At 49.9% G+C, this 17,769-nt stretch overlaps 7 protein-coding genes across 8 annotated transcripts; 4 read left to right on the forward strand and 3 right to left on the reverse strand.

The window, feature by feature from the left end:
• Positions 1–166: 166 nt before the first annotated feature.
• TrAFT101_009826 (uncharacterized protein) lies at positions 167–1,209 on the forward strand (the record flags this gene model as incomplete). The annotated part of the gene is made up of 3 exons (XM_024903849.1): positions 167–334; positions 479–652; positions 718–1,209. The coding sequence occupies 3 exons, from the start codon at positions 167–169 to the stop codon at positions 1,207–1,209; spliced, it is 834 nt and encodes a 277-aa protein (XP_024761243.1).
• Positions 1,210–1,619: 410 nt separating this feature from the next.
• TrAFT101_009827 (uncharacterized protein) lies at positions 1,620–4,053 on the reverse strand. Its single transcript, XM_024905503.2, has 7 exons — positions 3,859–4,053; positions 3,618–3,693; positions 3,413–3,529; positions 3,260–3,347; positions 3,057–3,194; positions 2,531–2,998; positions 1,620–2,477 (listed from the first exon to the last, which is right to left on the reverse strand). The coding sequence occupies exons 1-7, from the start codon at positions 3,868–3,870 to the stop codon at positions 2,231–2,233; spliced, it is 1,146 nt and encodes a 381-aa protein (XP_024761242.1). The 5' UTR covers positions 3,871–4,053; the 3' UTR covers positions 1,620–2,230.
• Positions 4,054–5,153: 1,100 nt separating this feature from the next.
• On the forward strand, positions 5,154–7,207 carry TrAFT101_009828 (uncharacterized protein). The gene is made up of 4 exons (XM_024901895.2): positions 5,154–5,754; positions 5,837–5,875; positions 5,937–6,034; positions 6,102–7,207. The coding sequence occupies exons 1-4, from the start codon at positions 5,646–5,648 to the stop codon at positions 6,993–6,995; spliced, it is 1,140 nt and encodes a 379-aa protein (XP_024761241.1). The 5' UTR covers positions 5,154–5,645; the 3' UTR covers positions 6,996–7,207.
• TrAFT101_009829 (uncharacterized protein) lies at positions 7,078–8,761 on the reverse strand. The gene is made up of 2 exons (XM_024902496.2): positions 8,135–8,761; positions 7,078–8,062 (listed from the first exon to the last, which is right to left on the reverse strand). Exons 1-2 carry the CDS (start codon positions 8,188–8,190, stop codon positions 7,168–7,170), a joined length of 951 nt encoding a protein of 316 aa, XP_024761240.1. The 5' UTR covers positions 8,191–8,761; the 3' UTR covers positions 7,078–7,167.
• Positions 8,418–11,225, forward strand: TrAFT101_009830 (uncharacterized protein). Its single transcript, XM_024900010.2, has 6 exons — positions 8,418–8,971; positions 9,037–9,186; positions 9,247–9,638; positions 9,692–9,785; positions 9,848–10,488; positions 10,560–11,225. Exons 1-6 carry the CDS (start codon positions 8,827–8,829, stop codon positions 10,701–10,703), a joined length of 1,566 nt encoding a protein of 521 aa, XP_024761239.1. The 5' UTR covers positions 8,418–8,826; the 3' UTR covers positions 10,704–11,225.
• Positions 11,016–14,407, reverse strand: TrAFT101_009831 (uncharacterized protein). Of its 2 annotated transcripts, XM_066128770.1 has the most exons (4): positions 14,173–14,407; positions 13,547–13,954; positions 11,863–13,479; positions 11,016–11,774 (listed from the first exon to the last, which is right to left on the reverse strand). In XM_066128770.1, the coding sequence occupies exons 1-4, from the start codon at positions 14,183–14,185 to the stop codon at positions 11,434–11,436; spliced, it is 2,379 nt and encodes a 792-aa protein (XP_065984893.1). In that variant the 5' UTR covers positions 14,186–14,407; the 3' UTR covers positions 11,016–11,433. The 2 variants fall into 2 exon arrangements, with proteins under 2 accessions (XP_065984893.1, XP_024761238.2); XM_024900098.2 differs by having other exon boundaries at positions 13,547–14,407.
• Positions 14,408–15,283: 876 nt separating this feature from the next.
• Positions 15,284–17,214, forward strand: TrAFT101_009832 (uncharacterized protein). Its single transcript, XM_066128771.1, has 5 exons — positions 15,284–15,518; positions 15,610–15,676; positions 15,746–15,755; positions 15,818–16,734; positions 16,808–17,214. The coding sequence occupies exons 1-5, from the start codon at positions 15,447–15,449 to the stop codon at positions 16,906–16,908; spliced, it is 1,167 nt and encodes a 388-aa protein (XP_065984894.1). The 5' UTR covers positions 15,284–15,446; the 3' UTR covers positions 16,909–17,214.
• Positions 17,215–17,769: the final 555 nt, after the last annotated feature.

Below are 17,769 nucleotides of genomic sequence, written 5' to 3' on the forward strand. Positions count from 1 at the left end.
CCGACCCAGTGATTCCTGCATCATCCATTCCGCCACAGCGATCGCCCTTTTGTGTCCTTTTGGATCTTCAACAACAACTTCCCTTTCAACATACAAAACTTTTCCCTGAGGACGAAAAAAAAATAAAGAGAGAGAGCAAACACACGCGAAAACACCCTCCCCAGCCATGGCGTCCACCGCGAAATACCAGCCCGCCGCCCAGCAGGAGCCCGACGACGACTACACCCACGCACCGCCCGCGTACGGCACCGCAGCTGAGTCGTCGTCGGCGCACGATCCTGGCTTGTTTGCCCAGCCGCGCAGCAGCGATGACAACATCCCCGACGACTTCAAGGTAAGTCGCAGGAATGCCATTTCCTCACTGCGTTATTGTTCTCTCCCCCCTTTAATATTCATATCCAACATTTCCAAATCTCCTTTTTTGCTCTATAGAAAGAGAAAAGGGTCTCTCTTGCTGACGTCACTTGTTTCCTTCTAGTTTGGAGGCTCTGTCGCTGAAGCCACAGTCGATATCCGCAACCAATTCGTCCGCAAGGTCTACAGCATTCTCACCGTCCAGCTCATCGCTACCGCAGCCCTGGGTTCCGTCAGCTTCTTCAGCGATGCATACAAGAACTGGATCCAAAGCCACCCGGGCCTTGTCTGGGCATCGGTATGTTCCACCTTACCATCACAACAACAGCAGACACAAAAGCTAACTCGAGAATGCTTCTCTAGCTCTTCGGCGCCATGATCTTCATGGGTCTCACCTACTGGAAGCGCAAGTCCTACCCGACCAATCTCCTCTTCCTCTCCCTCTTCACCCTCACCGAAGCCTACTCAATCTCCGTCATCGTCTCGTTCTACAACACCCGAATCGTCCTCAGCGCAACCATCATCACCGCCGGCATCTTCGTCTTCCTCACGGCTTTCGCCAGCCAGTCCAAGTACGACTTCACATCATGGATGCCCTACCTCTTCGGAGCCCTCTGGGGCCTCGTCATCTTCGGCTTCATGGCCATGTTCTTCCCTTACAGCTCCACCGGCGAGCTCATCTACGGCGGACTCGCAGCCCTCATCTTCAGCGGCTACATCCTCGTCGATACGCAGATGATTATGCGCCACCACCACGTTGAGGAGGAGATTGCCGCCGCCATCAGCCTGTACCTAGATATCATCAACCTGTTCCTCGCCATTCTGCGTATTCTCAACAGCCAGTCTAACAACTAAGATGTCTATGTTGAGGCCCACAACTGGTGGTGACGAGCTGTTATAATTCTGCTAGTATTTCATACAGGAGCTCCAAGATTGTGATTAAAGCTCAAACGAGCCGTCGACTGTTTTATCGTGATTTTTCTTTTTCTTGCAAATGTAGGATAATGGGTTAAAGTGTGACAGGAGTGTATCGGACAATTATTGCTATTCTTTTTTCTTTCTTTTTTTTCTTTCCCCCTCCTTCTGTTTTCGTTTCTCTTTCTTCATCTCTTCTCTTTCACAGTTGCCTTTAGTCTCTCTCCAGCTTGTAGCGCAACAGTTCTCAGCTTACTAAATAAAATAAAGAGCTTCTTTCACCTCATCAAACATGCGGGTTGACCAATTTGCCTTCCCCCTAATACCCCGCCAAAACAAGCCTGTTAAACGTGAAGGTTTGAATGTATTTGATATCTGCATTAGAAGTCCACTACAGTAGCTAGAAATAAATAAATAAAGGCAGTTAAAAAAACAGGGGTACCATTTAACAACAGATGGCTACTGATGCAGCTTTAAAAAAAAATTAGGATACCTTGCGAGGGTGTACAGAAAGAGGCTGGGCAGCATATGAAACTCCCAAAAGATGCCGAAGCACACACATATAGCTCTGCTTCGCATATTATCATGCTGAGTAGCCGCATATTTCCACCTTTGCCACTCCGAGAGACCCTCCTTCGTCGGGGTATACGTCGTCTTAGTTCCAACGGCATTCATCCTCTCCGTATACTCCACCATGAAACTCCCCCTTCCCGCAGCCCCTGTTCCCCAACTCAACCGCTAAGGTCACTTCTCGAGTTGTCGTAGGTCGCAATAAAATAAATAAATAGAAAAAGTGAAAATCAAACTCGATTCTGCAGCAGCTGGGACGGGTGCTCTCATCTCTTTGCTCTTCAGTTTGTGTAGGAGAGGTAAAACCCAACGCCGGCAGCGATAAATAGACCAACGTCGCAATTTACTTTTATAATGCCGAAGAAAGACCTAACATGTGATTCGAGAGAATCTACTCCTCGTTGACACTGGTTTCCAGCGCTGGGGATGCCTGGGCGGCGGCAGTCTCGCGCTGCATGCGGGCCTCTATCTCGCGAAGCTGCGATTCGCGCGCCAGCAGCTCTTGTCGCTTCTCGTTGATCTCGCGCTGGACCTTGAGCTCGATCTCGCGCAGCTTCTCCTCCTCTCGTCGGAGCTGCTCTTCCTTGAGGCGGACAGACTGGGAAGCCAAGTCCTCAGGGTTCATGGAGCTATCAAGTCTGTTTCTCACATTAGTTTACGAAGATACAAAGCGGGCTGCAAGTATACTTACCCAGAGGCACCGCCATCCACACTCTTAGACAGTTTCTCGGTACGGTAGTTCTCATACAAAAAGTCGTGGGTGATTTCTTTCAAATCAGCCAGGTGGCTGTGCAGAAGGGCTGATCGAATGGCCAGGAAGTCTGAGTGGCGAGGGTTCTCGACTTCAACAACACCCCATGGGTACTGGCGGGCACGGACCTTGCGGCCACCAATCTCAACCACGTCTTCTGAGCCAACAATGGCAAAGGGCATAAGGCCTCTCAGCTCGGCGTTCTCCTCAACGGTATCTTCATCGTCCTCCTCAATGTCGTAAGGGAAGTTGTAAACGGGGATTCTGTAGTGCTCAATGTCCTCCATGACCAGCTTCTTCGACTCTGCTAGCTCCTGAGGGGTCAGAGTATCGGCTCGGCCAATAACGGGAATAACGTTGACACGGGGCGCAAGACGCTTCATCAATTCGATATCGAGCTCTCGGAGACTGGCGATGACGCGTGTTAGCGGATAAGTAACTGGGGTAACAGAAGGAAGAAGCTTACCCGTGACCGGTAGGGGTGATGAAGTAAAGCATGGCGTGGACACGGTTGTCCCTGAAGCGAGGGTTACGCTTGATACGAGACTCTTCGGCCAAAATGTCATCGTATTGTCGCTCGAGATAGCCAACGATTTCTGAGAAGCTGTAATTGATGGTTTAGCGTGCATGCGTCGAGATATGGGTGAAGGATGTTCGGGCGGGGCTAACCTGGCCTCGTTGTCAATCTGGTCGCCAAATCCAGGGGTATCGACAATGGTCAGCGAGATTCGGGTGCCTTCCTCGTCAAGCTCAAGCTCTGATGGCGCAATTAGCGAAACGCACACAAAAAATCAGAGCATTTGTAGTCCGAAAATCACGTACCAACCGTAAGGGGCTTGATCTTGACGCCCTCCTCAATGTGCGCGTTGGAAGCATCGTCGGCTTCCTTATGCTCGAGAACAGACTTGCCGCAGAGCGTGTTGACGAAGGTGGTTCGGCCTGCAGAGGCGTAACGTGAGTCTGGACATTCTCCTTTCAAGCGGCGGGCGGGCGAATTGCATCGCGAATGGGTAGGGCAGCGACGTACCAGTGCCAGAGGCACCACACACCATCAGGCAAAACTGAATGCCCTTCTTGACATTCTTCTTCCGGCGGATAACCTTCTAGAGTGTCAATAGCGGTTAGTTTCCTCGCGTTCTTGTGCCGATAGTCGTGGCGTGGGCCACAGCATCGCCCCGGAGAGCATGTCCTGGGAGCGACGCATGTGTATCCCTATTCTTTGACTGACACGCCAAAAAGATTTGCGGGTGACGGGAGATTGGACGTACGGAGGACATCATGAGAGGCGACTGTAAAGAGGGAGAGGGACCTTAGAACGGTGGGAGAGGGTTTGCAGAAGCAACGAGAGTGAAGAGAGAGGAATGGGTCAAGATGAAGCTCTTGATGGGGGAAAAAGATGGGAAGAATTGGGGCGGTTTGGTGGCGGTGATTAGAGGCCAGGGGAAGTCTAGCTAAAGGGGAAGAAGGCGTTGTATCTGGCGTTTGCGAGTCCAATTTCACGCCTGCAGAGCTGTCGGGTTGGACCTTCAGTTCAGGGGGGCTGCCAGCTAAGCCCAGAAGAGCAGACCGCCCCTACCCACGTCCGGGCCTGTAGCTCCCTACTACGAACGAAAATAGGTGGTGGTAGCACTTGGCGCCAGGTACTGCGGAGGTACTGCTGCTAGCGCCGCCCCAGTAGCAGCAGTGCCGGCTCTCAACAAGGTACTGCCAGAGTACTTGAGCTGGAAATCATGCAATCCCAAAACACACTAACAGATGCAACCTGGACAGAGAAATAGCAGTGTGCGAGGCTCCGGAAATTCACCGGGAAACACAGCATGGAGAAGGAGATGTGCAACTGCTAGAAGAAAATGGAACTGATAAGTGAATCTCGCCATTATCTATCTGCTTAACATGGTCTCGTTCTGTCTTGTTTTTTAGAGACAGCCGCTGATTAACTGTCTGGCTGATTGGGCATAAAGTAATACGAGCAAGCGAAGATTATGCTTGGAGATGAAAGTGGCCTTTTATACCTACCTAGGTAGGGGCCTACCTGTATTAGGCACCTGGCCCTGTTCCCCAGAAAATTACATTGTACTAGACGGTACTGAGCCGCCTCGTATTCCAATGCTACGCAGCAATTACGCCAAATACTGCAATATGGTGCTCCAACTCGTATTACCGTCTGCACAGAGCGTCCGAGACTTGTTATCTGCCCAACTAGGTGCGCATCTCTGTCCATTCAGTGATACATTGGCTCTCTATACCTCCCAATGTTTTTCCATGCAATAGATTTCCACTTCACATACGCTCATATTCAGTATTGTGTTCAATACCTATATCTGCCCAGAAACAAGGAGCACGCAGCTCCAAGAGGTGGTGTACTTCAAAATACATCACGATGCATATCGCGACCCAAGATTGAAAGGGGCAGCTGGGCCACTCAATTCTAGCGTGCTGTCCCGCTACAAGGCCACGCGCCCGGCGGCTCCCCCACGGCGGTCGCCTCCGCATCAGCTCTGCAATTAGTAGCCGCACTGCAGTTATACCTGCTGAGCAGCCTAAGCTTAGCAGCAACGCTCAACGTGCAAAATAGTGCACCCGTGTATCGCTCTGTAGAATCGCTATAAGCTTTGAGAGGTGCATGTGCCCTTCCCGCAGCATCTGCATCCCTATTATTCACCATTTCTCCCTTCTGCATCCTCGTGTGTTCATGCACTTCTCAGCGCCGGTGCAGCAGATGCATTCATGTTTACTTTGCTGACGGCCAGCGCTCAAGCTTGCTGGTTCTCCAAAGCGGGATAGCTGGCGGAACCCCAGTTACTGTGGCCGACCGCCGAGCGCCGCAGAGCCCACCCAAGATTGCCGAGCTACTGGGCATCGCCATCAACAACATCCGAACATACCCAGTGATATCCCATCGCGAAGGCCTTTTAGACGAAGTGAAGCAGAAGCTTTTTCTCCATCTAGAGCACGAGTGATACCAGAAACTATCCTGCTCAAGCCTTGGTTGATTTTCTCCTTCTTAGTCTCTCTTTGTTGCCTATTCCTTTCGGGTGAAATCGCTCTCACCGCGATGAATGTACGACCGCCTATAGAGTCGTCCTCTCCCACGGCGGTTCTATCTGTGGCCTTCAACAAAGACTCCAGCTGTTTTTCCGTGGGTTTGGAATCAGGGATATGCGGTAAGACGCCAAATAGAGGGCCATTTGATGAAACCTTGACTCTGCAGCTAGCTAACCAAGAGAACGCTATCATCATATATAGTCTTTCATACCAAATCATGTCTGCTCAAGGCATCCAGAGGTGAGTGATGATCATAGCACATACTAGCTGTCTATACACAAGGAAGCTAACATCTGATGAGACTTCAATGCCGGCATCGGCCTTGTACGGATGATGGGAACGACAAATTATCTCGCTCTTGTTGGCGGCGGTAAATCTCCAAAGTTCGCTATGAACAAGGTATACATTCATGTTTACCCAGAAGCGTTGTTGTGATGAACGAACTGCTGATTCGGCATTTGCTCAGGCCATTATATGGGACGATATGAAAGGCAAAGTTGCGCTAGAAATCTCAGCTCTCAGTGCTATCCGCGGTGTCCAGCTGAGTAGAGATCGCATCGTCGTCGTCCTCCAGAATAGTGTGCGTGTCTACTCGTTCGCTAAACCTCCAGAGCTGCTTCACGTATACGAGACCGCCGATAACGTTCTCGGCCTGTGCTGTCTCTCAGATAAGAAGCTTGCCTTCCCAGGCCGCACAACGGGACAGATCCAGCTTGTAGAGCTTGGCACAGGCAATGTTAGCATCATTCCGGCTCACTCATCTGCTCTGAAAGCTATTCAGCTTAGCGCAGACGGAGAGTTACTAGCCAGCGCCAGTGAAACTGGAACTCTTATCCGTGTTTACTCAACGAGCAACTGCGCCCGGTTAGCGGAGCTTCGCAGAGGTATCGACCCGGCGACTATATTTTCTCTCGCCTTCTCGCCGTCTGGGTCATTACTTGCCTGCACGTCTGACAAATCTACACTTCACATCTTCGACGTACCCCATCCCCGGCGGCCGAGTGCTCATCGTAGCCCACAGCCTGGCAGTGCAGGAGCAGACGCAGATGTAGGAAAATGGGGCATTCTCAGTAAAATTCCACTCATGCCTCGAATGTTTTCCGATGTCTACTCTTTTGCTTCGGTGCCCTTCGAGGCCGGTAACGAGTCTATGATTGGCGGTATACCATTTACAGAGGGCACCGTATTGGGAACTACAAGGCCTCCCAAGGGAGTCATTGGGTGGATTAGCGAAGATAGCCTTGCGGTTATCGGCGCAGGCCAAGACGCAAGATGGGAGAAATTCACATTAGTTGATGGCGACGACGGAAAGCGGCATTGCGTCCGCGAAGGCTGGAAGCGATATCTAGGAAATTCATGAAAGACGGCAAGGAAGAAGGAGAAATATCCAAGGGTAATGAATGGTTTGACTCGGATGTGGCGGAGACATGGCGTTTTGGATGGGCAGCATACTAGTTGTATTTGAAAGAGTCGTGGGAAGAGTTTGGGTTACTGCCCTGTTAGGTACTATAATCGTAGCTTTGGACTAGAAACTAATCTTGACGACGCCGAGGAGATCGGCTTCTATTTCTCCTATGCCCCTCACTGTCGTCTTCTCTTCTTTTCCTACGTCTATCCCGGTCATCATCTCTTCTGTCATCATCTCTTCTATGTGACCTCCTATCCTCAGATTTCTTTTCCCGTCGTCTTTGTCGCTCTTGTGAATTTCCCCGAGATGTATCTCTGTGTCGTCTATGGCGCTCTCTCGACTCATCTCGATATCTTTCTCGTCGTGATTCACCCTCTGGGAGTCTTTTTTCTTTCTCTGATCCCTCGTCTCTCCGAGATCTCTCATGTCGGCTATCATCTACTTTCTCTCTTCTTGATCTGTGGGATCTGTGATGTCTGTGCCTGTCTGATTTCTCTTTCCTATCAGCTCTCCGCCGAGCTTCTTCCACCTCCTTCTTCTTCTCGTCAATTAAGAAGCCTTTCATAGGGTCGTCGTCGTCGTGATCTCGCATTAGCAGAGCCAGCTCCCTCTCCTCTGGTAGCATTGGTCTCTGGACTTCCTCTTCGCTCATCTCGTCATCGGATACAGGCTTGCCCTCTCTGCGTTGGACATCTTCCCAACCGATCTTGTATTCATCTTGGTCTTCGTCGTCTCGTGCTTGGTATCGAGCGTGGTCGACTCGTAATAGCCGACCGCCAATCTCAGCGCCGCCTAGATTGTCCACTGCCAGATCGGTGCTTCTTTGGTCTTCGTATTTCAGCCAGCCGAAACCCTTGGATTTTCCCGTTTCCTTGTCGCGCACGAGTTTCAGGAATACCGGTTCACCGAATTGCGAGAATATTGTGATTATATCGCCTTCTGAAAGTTCATATGGGAGGCCGCCAAAGTAGACGAAGGCTGTGTCGCGATAATCTACATGCCATGACGCGTCTGGTGAACTTGAGGCAAGTCAGCTTTGCGCTTCGCAATTGAAGATTGGGCGAGTGCGAGTGCAAGTACAGCAGACTTACATTCCATTTTCAATCTCTTTTTTGTTAAGCGCCTGAATGGCGCGTATCTGATTCATGGTGATTGATTCAATAGGCAAGACTTTTTCCAACAAATATTACCAAAAAAGACGTCGTGCTGTATTGTAGTGATTGATCGGAGAGGTCATGCAAGGCTGAAATGTAATGATCTGCAGTGGCTGCTAACTTGCAAGGCTACGGGCTGCAATAACACCTGAAGGCCACCGCTATTCGGGCTTTCGTTAGCGCTGTGAGCTGTACTGTGCCGGGTCATCTCCCGGACCGACAAGCTTCCCCAAGCAGCGACCCTGAACGAAGTGCTTCTGCCGTAGCTCTCGGGAAATATCTCGCCTCCAGGACTTGTGTCGTCCTCATCCTGATATTCAAGTCGGAGCTAGACGAGATACTAACGAGCATTCTACCAGCGCAGAGGCTTTTCTCCGCCACGTCGCATCACCGTTGGTATCTTCAGCAGCAAGATGCTCCACCAACATCCCTAGATCTCCATCATCCCACCTTAGGACTACAACGACAGCAAGCGCGCGACTTGCCCCTATAATATTCTCGGCTACCAAATCAACGCGTTCGGCACGGACGAGTACGCATATGCTTTGACTCGGCGACGTTTCATATTTTTCTTGCGAGCATTTCTGGTTTAGCGAAGCTGCCATCTCCGAGGTGCGGGGGCTGTGACCATGGCGAACAGGATATCAACATATACAATGACATCAAGGGACGGGGATAGTCAGAATGGCGAGCCAAAGAGGAACTTATGGACTTCCATGCTAGAGTCAGTTGCCAGCGGCAAGCGATTACCGGAAAAGAACCTTTTAGTCATGGGTATGGAAGCGCCCTTCTCACAGAGATAGCTCCAGCTTGCGGGTGGTAGCTGACCGTACACTCAGGAGGCACTCCGGAATCGCAGCGAGAGTTCTTGGAGTCACTGGCAGGATCTGAACCGAAGCGCAACTTTGACCGACAAAAGATTCCGCCGATCGCGAACAATTATGCTTTGGGTTATACGTACTATGATGTTCTCGACGCAGATCAGGATGGTTAGTCGGCCTCGAGCCGCCGCATTGCAGGTATGCCATTGGTGACTAACGGTGTGATAGATACGCTTGCTCGAGTGTCTCTCTATCTTCTTTCCCAGCCATCGGGCGAATTCGCTTCACTCGTTGCCCCATTGCTCACGCCCGAAACGATACCACATACCGCGCTGGTAATACTCCTGGATTGGTCGCAACCGCATTTGTGGCTCCGTCAAATCTGGACATGGCTACAAGTATTCCAAGAGGTCTTGGAACATCTAAGTAGAGATGTGCAGACTGAAATGGAAGATGTCATGAACGCATGGAAGGAGAGAGGAAGAGGAAGCTCTTCGGTCAATCTGGACGGTACTCCCTCCGCCACCGTCGCAAACGGCGATAGCGATGGCTCACTACCGCTTGGTCCGGGCGAGTGGACTGAGCCCCTTGGCCTGCCGTTATGCGTAGTGTGCCAGAATGTACGTTGGGTCACTTTACTTTTTTTGATGCTCTTCATCCTAACAGACTCTAGTCACAAAAAATCGATTTTCTAGAAAAGAGCAAAGGGTGGAAAGAACCAGACTTCGATGCTGTGCTACAGAATTTACGGACAGTGTTATTGCGACGTAAGTATTTTATTCGCTCGGTCAACTACACCTTGTTCTCTCAGTATCTAATCATAGCTTAGATGGTGCTTCTCTCATTTACACCTCACAGAGCACGACCTCTCAGCTGCCTATTCTCATCCACTCCACCCTCGGCATTACATCTCTCCTAAAGCGCCAGCCCCTAAAACACAATGTGATTGACCGAGATAAGATTGTTGTGCCGCCAAACTGGGACTCGTGGGGCAAGATTAGAGTTCTTGGCGGCTCATTTGACACAGAAAAGGTATCTCAATACTGGTCCGAGGATATCAAGCTACCCCTTGGGGCCGCTCCCCCAAGCATGGCATTACCTGATCCCGAAGACGACGATGAGAATGGTTCAAGCCATGCCCCTCAAGTTGAGAGTGCCATTGCTCTTTATGAAGAATGGTGCAGAGACCCGAACAGTGGAGGACTCGCCGTCGTAGAGAGCGCGATGAACGACGGCACAGAAGTAGCGATTGAAAGCGAGGACACGCAAGAATTCCTTGAACGGCAACTAAAGATTTTGGATGCATACAAGGCAAAGGCGCCCGAAAAGGCTACGGATAGCTCTCTTTCCAGCTCAGCAAGGAAACTGGATTTCAACGATGAGAAGACTGTGAATGAACATATCGGTCCGGTGCAATTCAATATGGGCGGTATTCAAGTTGATGCTGACGATATGCTGCAACGCCTTAAGGTACGAATAATTCAGATTCCCAGCTCGGTAATGGATAATGGGAATGTTTATCATCTAATATTCTCGAATAGGACCGCAATGCACATATCGCAACCGACTCTCCTTCAGCTGAACCAGAAGCTGCCGTTGGCAACATAGCCAAGGACTTTGACAACGAGCAGCTCCATGACTTCTTTTCGGGATTGATGAATAGGACAGCCGGGGATCGGTCATGACGCGATTCTTCACTTTTTGCTCCAGTTTGGTTAGTTTTTAATGTTTATCTTCAAGCTTGGCGGGTAAAAATTATCTTTCTTGTCTTTTTTTCTGATTAAGCGGCAAGTCTTTTTATTCCACGAGCGAGCATTTGGAGACGAGCACACATACACGTAAACAAAAAGATGGAGGCATGTCTTTCTGTATGTAGATTCACTCGGATGATGATGATGATTTTCTTAGGAGGCGGAAAGTTGGGCTTTGGAAAAAAAATAATTTGGTCAAAGGGGGGAGGAGAAAGGTTAGGGTATTAGGTAGGTAGGTAGGTTGGTAGGTTGGCGTGATGAGGGGAGAGGCATACATATATTTTGTAGAATAGATACCCTTGATGAGGAACAAAAAAAAAATACTTTTTTAAAACATTTTTGTCAGTTATTGACAACCCGGTAATAGAAAGAGGCGACAACCATGATGTTTGATGCACCAAATAACACGTCTATTTTCACTGTAGTCTCTTGAGCATCAAGAAAGCATGATCCACCGAGACACCCTTTTTCAAACCATTCAATCCCCAAGAAAGCCGAAGAAGAGCCAAAGAAGAGGCCGGTAAGAAGATGAAAAAAAAAATGATGAGAAGATGAAAAATGAAACAAACTCCTCGAGTAAAATCCGGCTTCCTCTTCCCGGAATACATCACCCCCAAAGACACTAACCGTCAAAAAACAAAAAGCAGTGATTTGCAAAACTCCATTACGCTTTCCGTCTCGTTGACTTGTATCGCACATTCAGAGTCCTGCCCTCCAGCCCCAATCCCAATCTCGCCACGACAACACCTCCCAGCAATCCTGGGAACAGCCACGGGTGCTGCAACATCTCTGCTTCAAAGGCATTGATCGTCTCTCGGGCGAGGCCGGTGAATTTTTCGTCCGCCAGAAGCTCGCCAAGGCGGAACAGATTTGAGACGGAAACGCCGTTGGTTGAAGGAAGGGAAGTGTCCATGCCGTCTTTGAGACGAAGGATAGTGTGAGGGGAGGATAGGGTGGTTGAGTAGAAGGCGCCGGCAGAGTCGTAAAATAAGGCGTTTTGTGATTCTATGGAAAGTGTCAGTATATAGTTGAGACTGGTTGAAAATCACATTTGTTGGGGTCGGTAAATAGGAGTGGGAGTTAGTAGTCTTACTCTGCAGGTTGTCGGCAAATTCGACGTAGCTTTCCTCGCCGGTAGCGTCAAAAAGATCCAAAAGACCATGAATCAAATACGCATAGTCATCCGCAAAGCCTTCAGTGTGTCTTCCATCGCTCCATATCCGATACAAGGTCTTGTTCTTCTCATCCCAAAGATTTTCCTTGATAAATGATATACTCTTTTTGGCCGCGCTGAGATACTTTAGGCTCTTCTCTGGCTGCAACTCCTTTAAGAAAGCCGCCGTTCGTATCAAAGCCGATACCACCAGACCATTCCATCCGGTGACAATTTTATCATCAACGTCTGGATGCGGCCGTTCCTTTTCTCTCCTCTTCTTGAGCGCCTCCCGAGCAGTTTCTATATTTCGCTTCACTGTAGCAACAGGCACATTGAACTGCTTGCTCAGCTCTTCCGGAGTTTTTCTAATCCTCAAAATGTTTTGGTTGATGAAGTCGTCGTTCGGGTCGTGATCTTCGTCCACGTTTCCATCCTCTTGAACGTCCCAATATGCTTCAGCTATGGCGCTGATGTGTTTATCATCAGCGTTGACGACAGAAGCGAACTCACGCCGTGTCCATAGATAATAAGCTCCCTCTCTCTTTTCGGCGTCTCCTCTCTTGGCATACGAATCTGCAGCTTCGGATGAGGCAAAGCCACCGTTTGGAAGGGCAATGGGCGGGGAGGTTAGATACTCGGCGAGCTCGACAACGACATCGTAAAATTCGCTGTCCTCCTTTCCGCCGCTCTTTCTCCATGCCTCTAGGTACAGCTGCAGAAGCTCAGCGTTATCAACGACCAACTTCTCAAAGTTGGGTATGCTCCAATCAGGTGTAACCGAACATCGCGCAAATCCAGTGGCTCCGATGTGGTCATGCAGCGCCCCATCTCGAATCTTGCGCAAGGTATCCAGAGCCATATCCAGTGCATGCTTGCACTCAGCTTCACCCACAACATCCTGAACAGGGGTAGGGAAGTTGACCAGATTCAAAAGAAAGGCCAACTTGGGTGGCGTCAAGAATTTGGGCGCCAGGCCAAATCCTCCATACACAGGATCAAAGGTTCCAGCAATGTGCGTATAAGCTTCTTCAAGCTGGTCAAGGTCCAGCTCGCTGGAAACGTCCGCACTGTCGCTCACCTTGGCCACAGGCTGGTTGGACACTGGCGCAGCCCAGCCAGCCGGAGCTATCTGCTGCTGCTGTGGAGCCGCGATGCTTCGTTTCCCCAGAGTGCCTTCGGCCGCAAATTCACGCAGTTGGCCAATGACCTCGGTTGCCTCTTTGCGGCATCTTGCCTGCTGATCCTTCCAGATGTTGCGCACTTTTTTCAAGATGACCAGAAAATCCAAGGGCTCGTCACCGTGGTCTTCTGCAGCTCTCCTTGCTACACTTGGGCCAGGCCAGTACGTTCCACCGAAAACAGGCTCCAGTTCGGGCGTAAGGAAGAGGTTGAGCGGCCAGCCTCCAGAGTTGCTCACGGCTTGGACGTAGTTCATGTAGATGGTGTCAATATCGGGGCGCACTTCGCGGTCGATGATGATGGGGATAAATGAGTGGTTTAAGACGGCAGCGCAATCGGAGTTCATAAAGGATTCGAGCGCCATAAGGCGAGAGACTATTTGTGTCAGCGAGATGGATCCTGTGAGGCACGAGAAGAGGTTTCCATCAGGTAGAAGACTCACAGTGGCACGCTCTGTATCCAATGTGCAAAAAGATTAGCTTGTTCTCTCTCCTCGCTCTTTCAACAGACTCATCGTCCAGCAGCTGCCATGCCACAAGACTATCACCATAGCCCTTGACAAACGGCGACCTGCCTTCTTTTGCGCGATTCTGGAGAGGCGGTAGTTGAGCTTCTATGCTGCTGCCGCTGCTGTCTCCTCTCTCCGACGGTGGGGAAGATTTCATGGCGACGGCAGAAGCTGTCAGCTCGGAGACAACCATGGTGGCGATCGAGATTCGGCGTTGGGCTTCTTGTTGCTGCTCTTGTGTAAGGTAGTTGATTAACCTGTTCGACTCCCCCGCCAAGCCGTTATTTTCCTTATTTTCCGCACCTCGCCAAACGTATTGGACGCTTTGCCGTGATCGTGTGTCTAGACAAGAGCATCAGCTATGCGTTGAAGCTCTCGGGCTTGTTTGCGACGCTGCGATAGGTAAAGAATGGCAGCGCAGATAGCGATAGTGGTAGTACCTTGGCAGATAAGGCGCTGGATCTTATCGCGATATAACAAAGACGGGGAAAATGTCCAGAGAATTGGGAGACTGGGATGGTTGTTGGGCGATGACGGAATAATGCCTACAGGTAGCTTACTGGCTGTGGACATGAGATTATTCCGTATCAACCCCGCCGAGGGGCTTGATAATGGCGCTACCCTAGACCAAATCGAGAGGCATGTTGGACGTGCGCTGGACGAATCGACGTCGTAAATGCGCCATTTCGGATGCAATGGGCAGAGGAGTTTGGCGTGCTATTGATCGATGGTAGACAAGTAAGAGTGGCTACTGGTGGCTGGGCGGTTCGGGTTGTGTTGTAATCTGGATGTGGTGTAGCAGCTTACGGTTACATTCCGCTGCGAGAAGCATCAATGACTGTCTTACGCGTGTGTTAACGACCACATACAAATTGGCTATAGCCGGTGTAAGTGCATGTGTACGTGAGCTTCAACAGCCAAACCTTTTAGTACACACACAGGGTGTATGCAGCTCTCAATATGTTCTTCTCCTTTCTCCATGTCCTTTTACTGTGCATGCATCTTCCATGTATATGGTTTGTCGTGTTAAAACCGCTGGGATTACTGATTCAAGGTGCCGTTTGCGGACGCAACCGTAGCAAATGGCTTGGCTTCGAAGTCACTATTTGAACCTTAAACGTGACTCAAAGTTGGTGGGCATACGATTAGATATCGGCCATATTCTATTCACTTGCTTATCGCAACAGTAGGTCTGAAATCTTATTCCTTTTTTTTTGTCAATATATATTTGCCATTCATCACATCATTCGTTATTTAGTGTCTTGCTGTGGCTGAAACAAAGAGATCGAGTCAGCGTCGATACAACCGGATTACATCATCGCCAGAAGACCATGTTGAGAGTAGAGAAAGCATCCGTTACCGCTGACTGTTAAGTTTGCAGTTGCTACCAGGTACGCAAGTAACCTGTAAACTGTATACAAGGACATGTTCTTTCAGAGAGACACATTATAGGCACCTTTTAATAGACTAATTAACAGAAGATACTGCAAACACCAAGACGTTGATATCGCATTGATATACTTGAATCCATCTCAACGCCCTGTGCTGCTTATCATGCTGCAGGGAAGCGACGCGGTACCTACAGCGTGCCTTGTAGTGATGGATGGCGCTAATGCAGCCCGTTAACTTCGGCTCGCTCAGCCGCCCAGCGCTACATGTACTGTAACTTTGTTCATGCAGGCATCTGCCCAGCACTACTGCTAGCATGTCGCTAGAGGGCCAGACTCCTGGCAGCTTCTGAAAGCTTCATTCTTAGCCTTCTCCATCTCCATCGTCATCTCCATCTCCATCTCTGCTCCTTTGCAGTTTTCTGTCTGAGGCGCCGCACAGCTTCATGGAAGAGCCACAATACACAGTCTTCATCAGGGTGCCTATCCCCCGTCGGGGCTTTGTCGATCCAGCGCCGGTATGTGTCTCGTACTAACCGCTTAGTACCACATGCAGCAGTGACAACACATGGCCAGAGCTGCTAACACACCTCGTCTTTGTCTACATAGGTCAGCTGGGACGTTGCCAAAGATGAGGCTCTATGGAAGATCCTCTCAGGACACAAGGAAATTGACTGTATGATGCAACCCTCGGTAGTGATGGCCCAGAGGGCAAAAGCATGTTCGAGCTGCTAACGGCGTACAGGGAATCTAGTGTATGCTATCTATCAAAGCCATGCCGATCCATTCTCCTGAGCTGCTCACTAACTATGGCCAGAGCCGATCGGTTCGAAGTCCCCGTCGACTTTCTGGTGCAGCAGGTAGCCTACCTCAACGAACGACATCAATCACATTTTCGCGCCCAAGTGAGAAAAGCGACCGCCGCGGTCAAGGGCTCTGCCACTCAGTCACCTATACCCGGATCCGATTTAGCTGGTCCAGGCCATTTGAGGACGCCGTCAGCCTTGTCTATACGCCGCGACGTGTCTGGGCTGCGCAATGAGAGCGGCACATTCGCATCCAATGCGCCGACTCGCCCGACCATGTCGCGCAACACCTCGGCGACTACGACGGTCATGAGGGATGGCGGAGGCGCATCTCCTAGAACGAGCAACAAGCCCAGTCTCCGAGCAGCTGAGCAAGCTGGGCGAACACGGCTATCATCATTGCCAATGGAATCGCCGGTCCCAAGGTCTCCAAGGTCCCCAAGCTCTCCCGAACAGCCTGGCGCGGAAGTCGACAGGGCGAATTCGCCTGGCCCAGCCGATAACAGTTCAAGCTCTTCATCCGACGATGACTCAATGCCGGTTCAGTCTCGCATCATCCGTCGGCCGCCTCGGTTTCAGCAGCAGGAATCATACCCTCCTGGCTATCAGCCCGATGAGGATGACGAATCAGAACCCGCGTTTCAGCCGTATAACGCGCCATCTGCCGATACGTCGTCGCCTGACCTGGCATCCACGTTGAAATTGAAAGACAGTCGGAATAAGGCGAGGCGAAATCAAAAGGCAGTTGCGAAATCGCCCTATCATTCGCAAACCTCTGACTCGTCAGCTAGTTCACCCGCCATGGTGCTGCGACCGCCGAAGACGCGAGATGTCCATAGTGCAGGCCCCGTGTCGCCTCGCCATACCGCAGAGCCGGGGAGCAGCGAAGGCACCCATAGCATCAGTAGCAGCTTTAGCGACTTGGATGGTATTATTCCCCTATATACATTCGAGCGTTTCTGTCCATCTTCTTTTCTTGGCTAATACTTGTTATGCTACAGATGCATCCGTCACACGATCCGCCATGGAAGAAGCGTATGCTAGTATGGATCGCGGCAGCGGAAGTCGCTTTAGCATCAGCCTTCCGTTTCGAAACCGCTGAATTTTTGGTCAAGTTAGTACGCTTTGACGTTGTTTATGCCTACTTAATATTTATGACGAATGGGAACTGGATTCTTCTTTTTGGGTATTTATCTCACGTGTATTTATGACAAGGACTATTTGGCGCCAGTGGCTGGAGTTGGATATATAGCAACGTTGTATGATTTACACTAACAGACACACTGTCCACCTGCAAGAGAGCAGCTGGTCCCTAGAACAGAGAGATTATTGTCTAGCTCTAGATATGCAACGATGTTGAGCTGTGGCTAGTCTATATTATAGCAAATACATGACAAGATTGTAGCACATCTCAAGTTCATTGTTCGTTATATTCGTTGATACTGGTTGAACATCTTGTTCACGGCCAGCAGCTTCTCTTTAGCCGTTTCGATATAGTTCGGTATAACTTTATTATATATTTATATAAAACGTAAGTGAATGTCAATCAATTCTGCACTCCCAGAGTGAAAAAGTTTCTTGATATGGAATACAATGAATAATTGTTAATCTGGCACTAGCATAACAACACCACAATTCCTAATAGTATTATAGCAGTAGAATAAAACCACTCACAATCTAATTTTCGCAAGCTTAAACGATGTTTAAGTCATTGTCCTCAGACGTGTCGCTAATGCCAGCGTTGCGGCCAATGCTCTATCACCAAGCCAACGTGTGTAACTCTGTCTGCGGGTGATTGCAGCTGGTCCACAGCTTTGCGCATTGAACTCTTTGTTTTTGGCCGCCAATGCTTAATCTCGAGAAACAAAGAGTGATTGTAAAAGATAGCGAGGGCTTCCATTCTCTTTGAGTTCTTTTCTTGCACTTGGCACTCTGACCGCCTCATCTCATCGAGGTGGTGGCT

This window comes from Trichoderma asperellum, chromosome 6 (genome assembly GCF_020647865.1).
Source record: "Trichoderma asperellum chromosome 6, complete sequence".
Classification (NCBI taxonomy): domain Eukaryota; kingdom Fungi; phylum Ascomycota; class Sordariomycetes; order Hypocreales; family Hypocreaceae; genus Trichoderma; species Trichoderma asperellum.

Excerpts from the sequence above, each read along its gene's own strand:
- TrAFT101_009831 (XM_066128770.1), bottom strand. Across the intron at positions 13,480-13,546 it reads TGGATACAGAGCGTGCCACT|TCTCTCGCCTTATGGCGCTC; the intron begins GTGAGTCTTCTA and ends TGACACAAATAG. Across the intron at positions 11,775-11,862 it reads ATTTGCCGACAACCTGCAGA|AATCACAAAACGCCTTATTT; the intron begins GTAAGACTACTA and ends CACTTTCCATAG.
- TrAFT101_009832 (XM_066128771.1), top strand. The coding sequence starts at position 15,447 with ATGGAAGAGCCACAATACACAGTCTTCATCAGGGTGCCTATCCCCCGT. Across the intron at positions 15,519-15,609 it reads GCTTTGTCGATCCAGCGCCG|GTCAGCTGGGACGTTGCCAA; the intron begins GTATGTGTCTCG and ends TTGTCTACATAG. Across the intron at positions 16,735-16,807 it reads CAGCTTTAGCGACTTGGATG|ATGCATCCGTCACACGATCC; the intron begins GTATTATTCCCC and ends GTTATGCTACAG.
- TrAFT101_009830 (XM_024900010.2), top strand. The coding sequence starts at position 8,827 with ATGGCGAACAGGATATCAACATATACAATGACATCAAGGGACGGGGAT. Across the intron at positions 9,639-9,691 it reads TATGCGTAGTGTGCCAGAAT|TCACAAAAAATCGATTTTCT; the intron begins GTACGTTGGGTC and ends AACAGACTCTAG. Across the intron at positions 9,786-9,847 it reads ACGGACAGTGTTATTGCGAC|ATGGTGCTTCTCTCATTTAC; the intron begins GTAAGTATTTTA and ends ATCATAGCTTAG.
- TrAFT101_009829 (XM_024902496.2), bottom strand. The coding sequence starts at position 8,190 with ATGAATCAGATACGCGCCATTCAGGCGCTTAACAAAAAAGAGATTGAA. Across the intron at positions 8,063-8,134 it reads AAAGAGATTGAAAATGGAAT|TTCACCAGACGCGTCATGGC; the intron begins GTAAGTCTGCTG and ends ACTTGCCTCAAG.
- TrAFT101_009828 (XM_024901895.2), top strand. The coding sequence starts at position 5,646 with ATGAATGTACGACCGCCTATAGAGTCGTCCTCTCCCACGGCGGTTCTA. Across the intron at positions 5,755-5,836 it reads TTTGGAATCAGGGATATGCG|TCTTTCATACCAAATCATGT; the intron begins GTAAGACGCCAA and ends CATCATATATAG. Across the intron at positions 6,035-6,101 it reads CAAAGTTCGCTATGAACAAG|GCCATTATATGGGACGATAT; the intron begins GTATACATTCAT and ends GCATTTGCTCAG.
- TrAFT101_009827 (XM_024905503.2), bottom strand. Across the intron at positions 3,195-3,259 it reads CAGATTGACAACGAGGCCAG|CTTCTCAGAAATCGTTGGCT; the intron begins GTTAGCCCCGCC and ends CATCAATTACAG. Across the intron at positions 2,478-2,530 it reads GTGGATGGCGGTGCCTCTGG|ACTTGATAGCTCCATGAACC; the intron begins GTAAGTATACTT and ends TGTGAGAAACAG.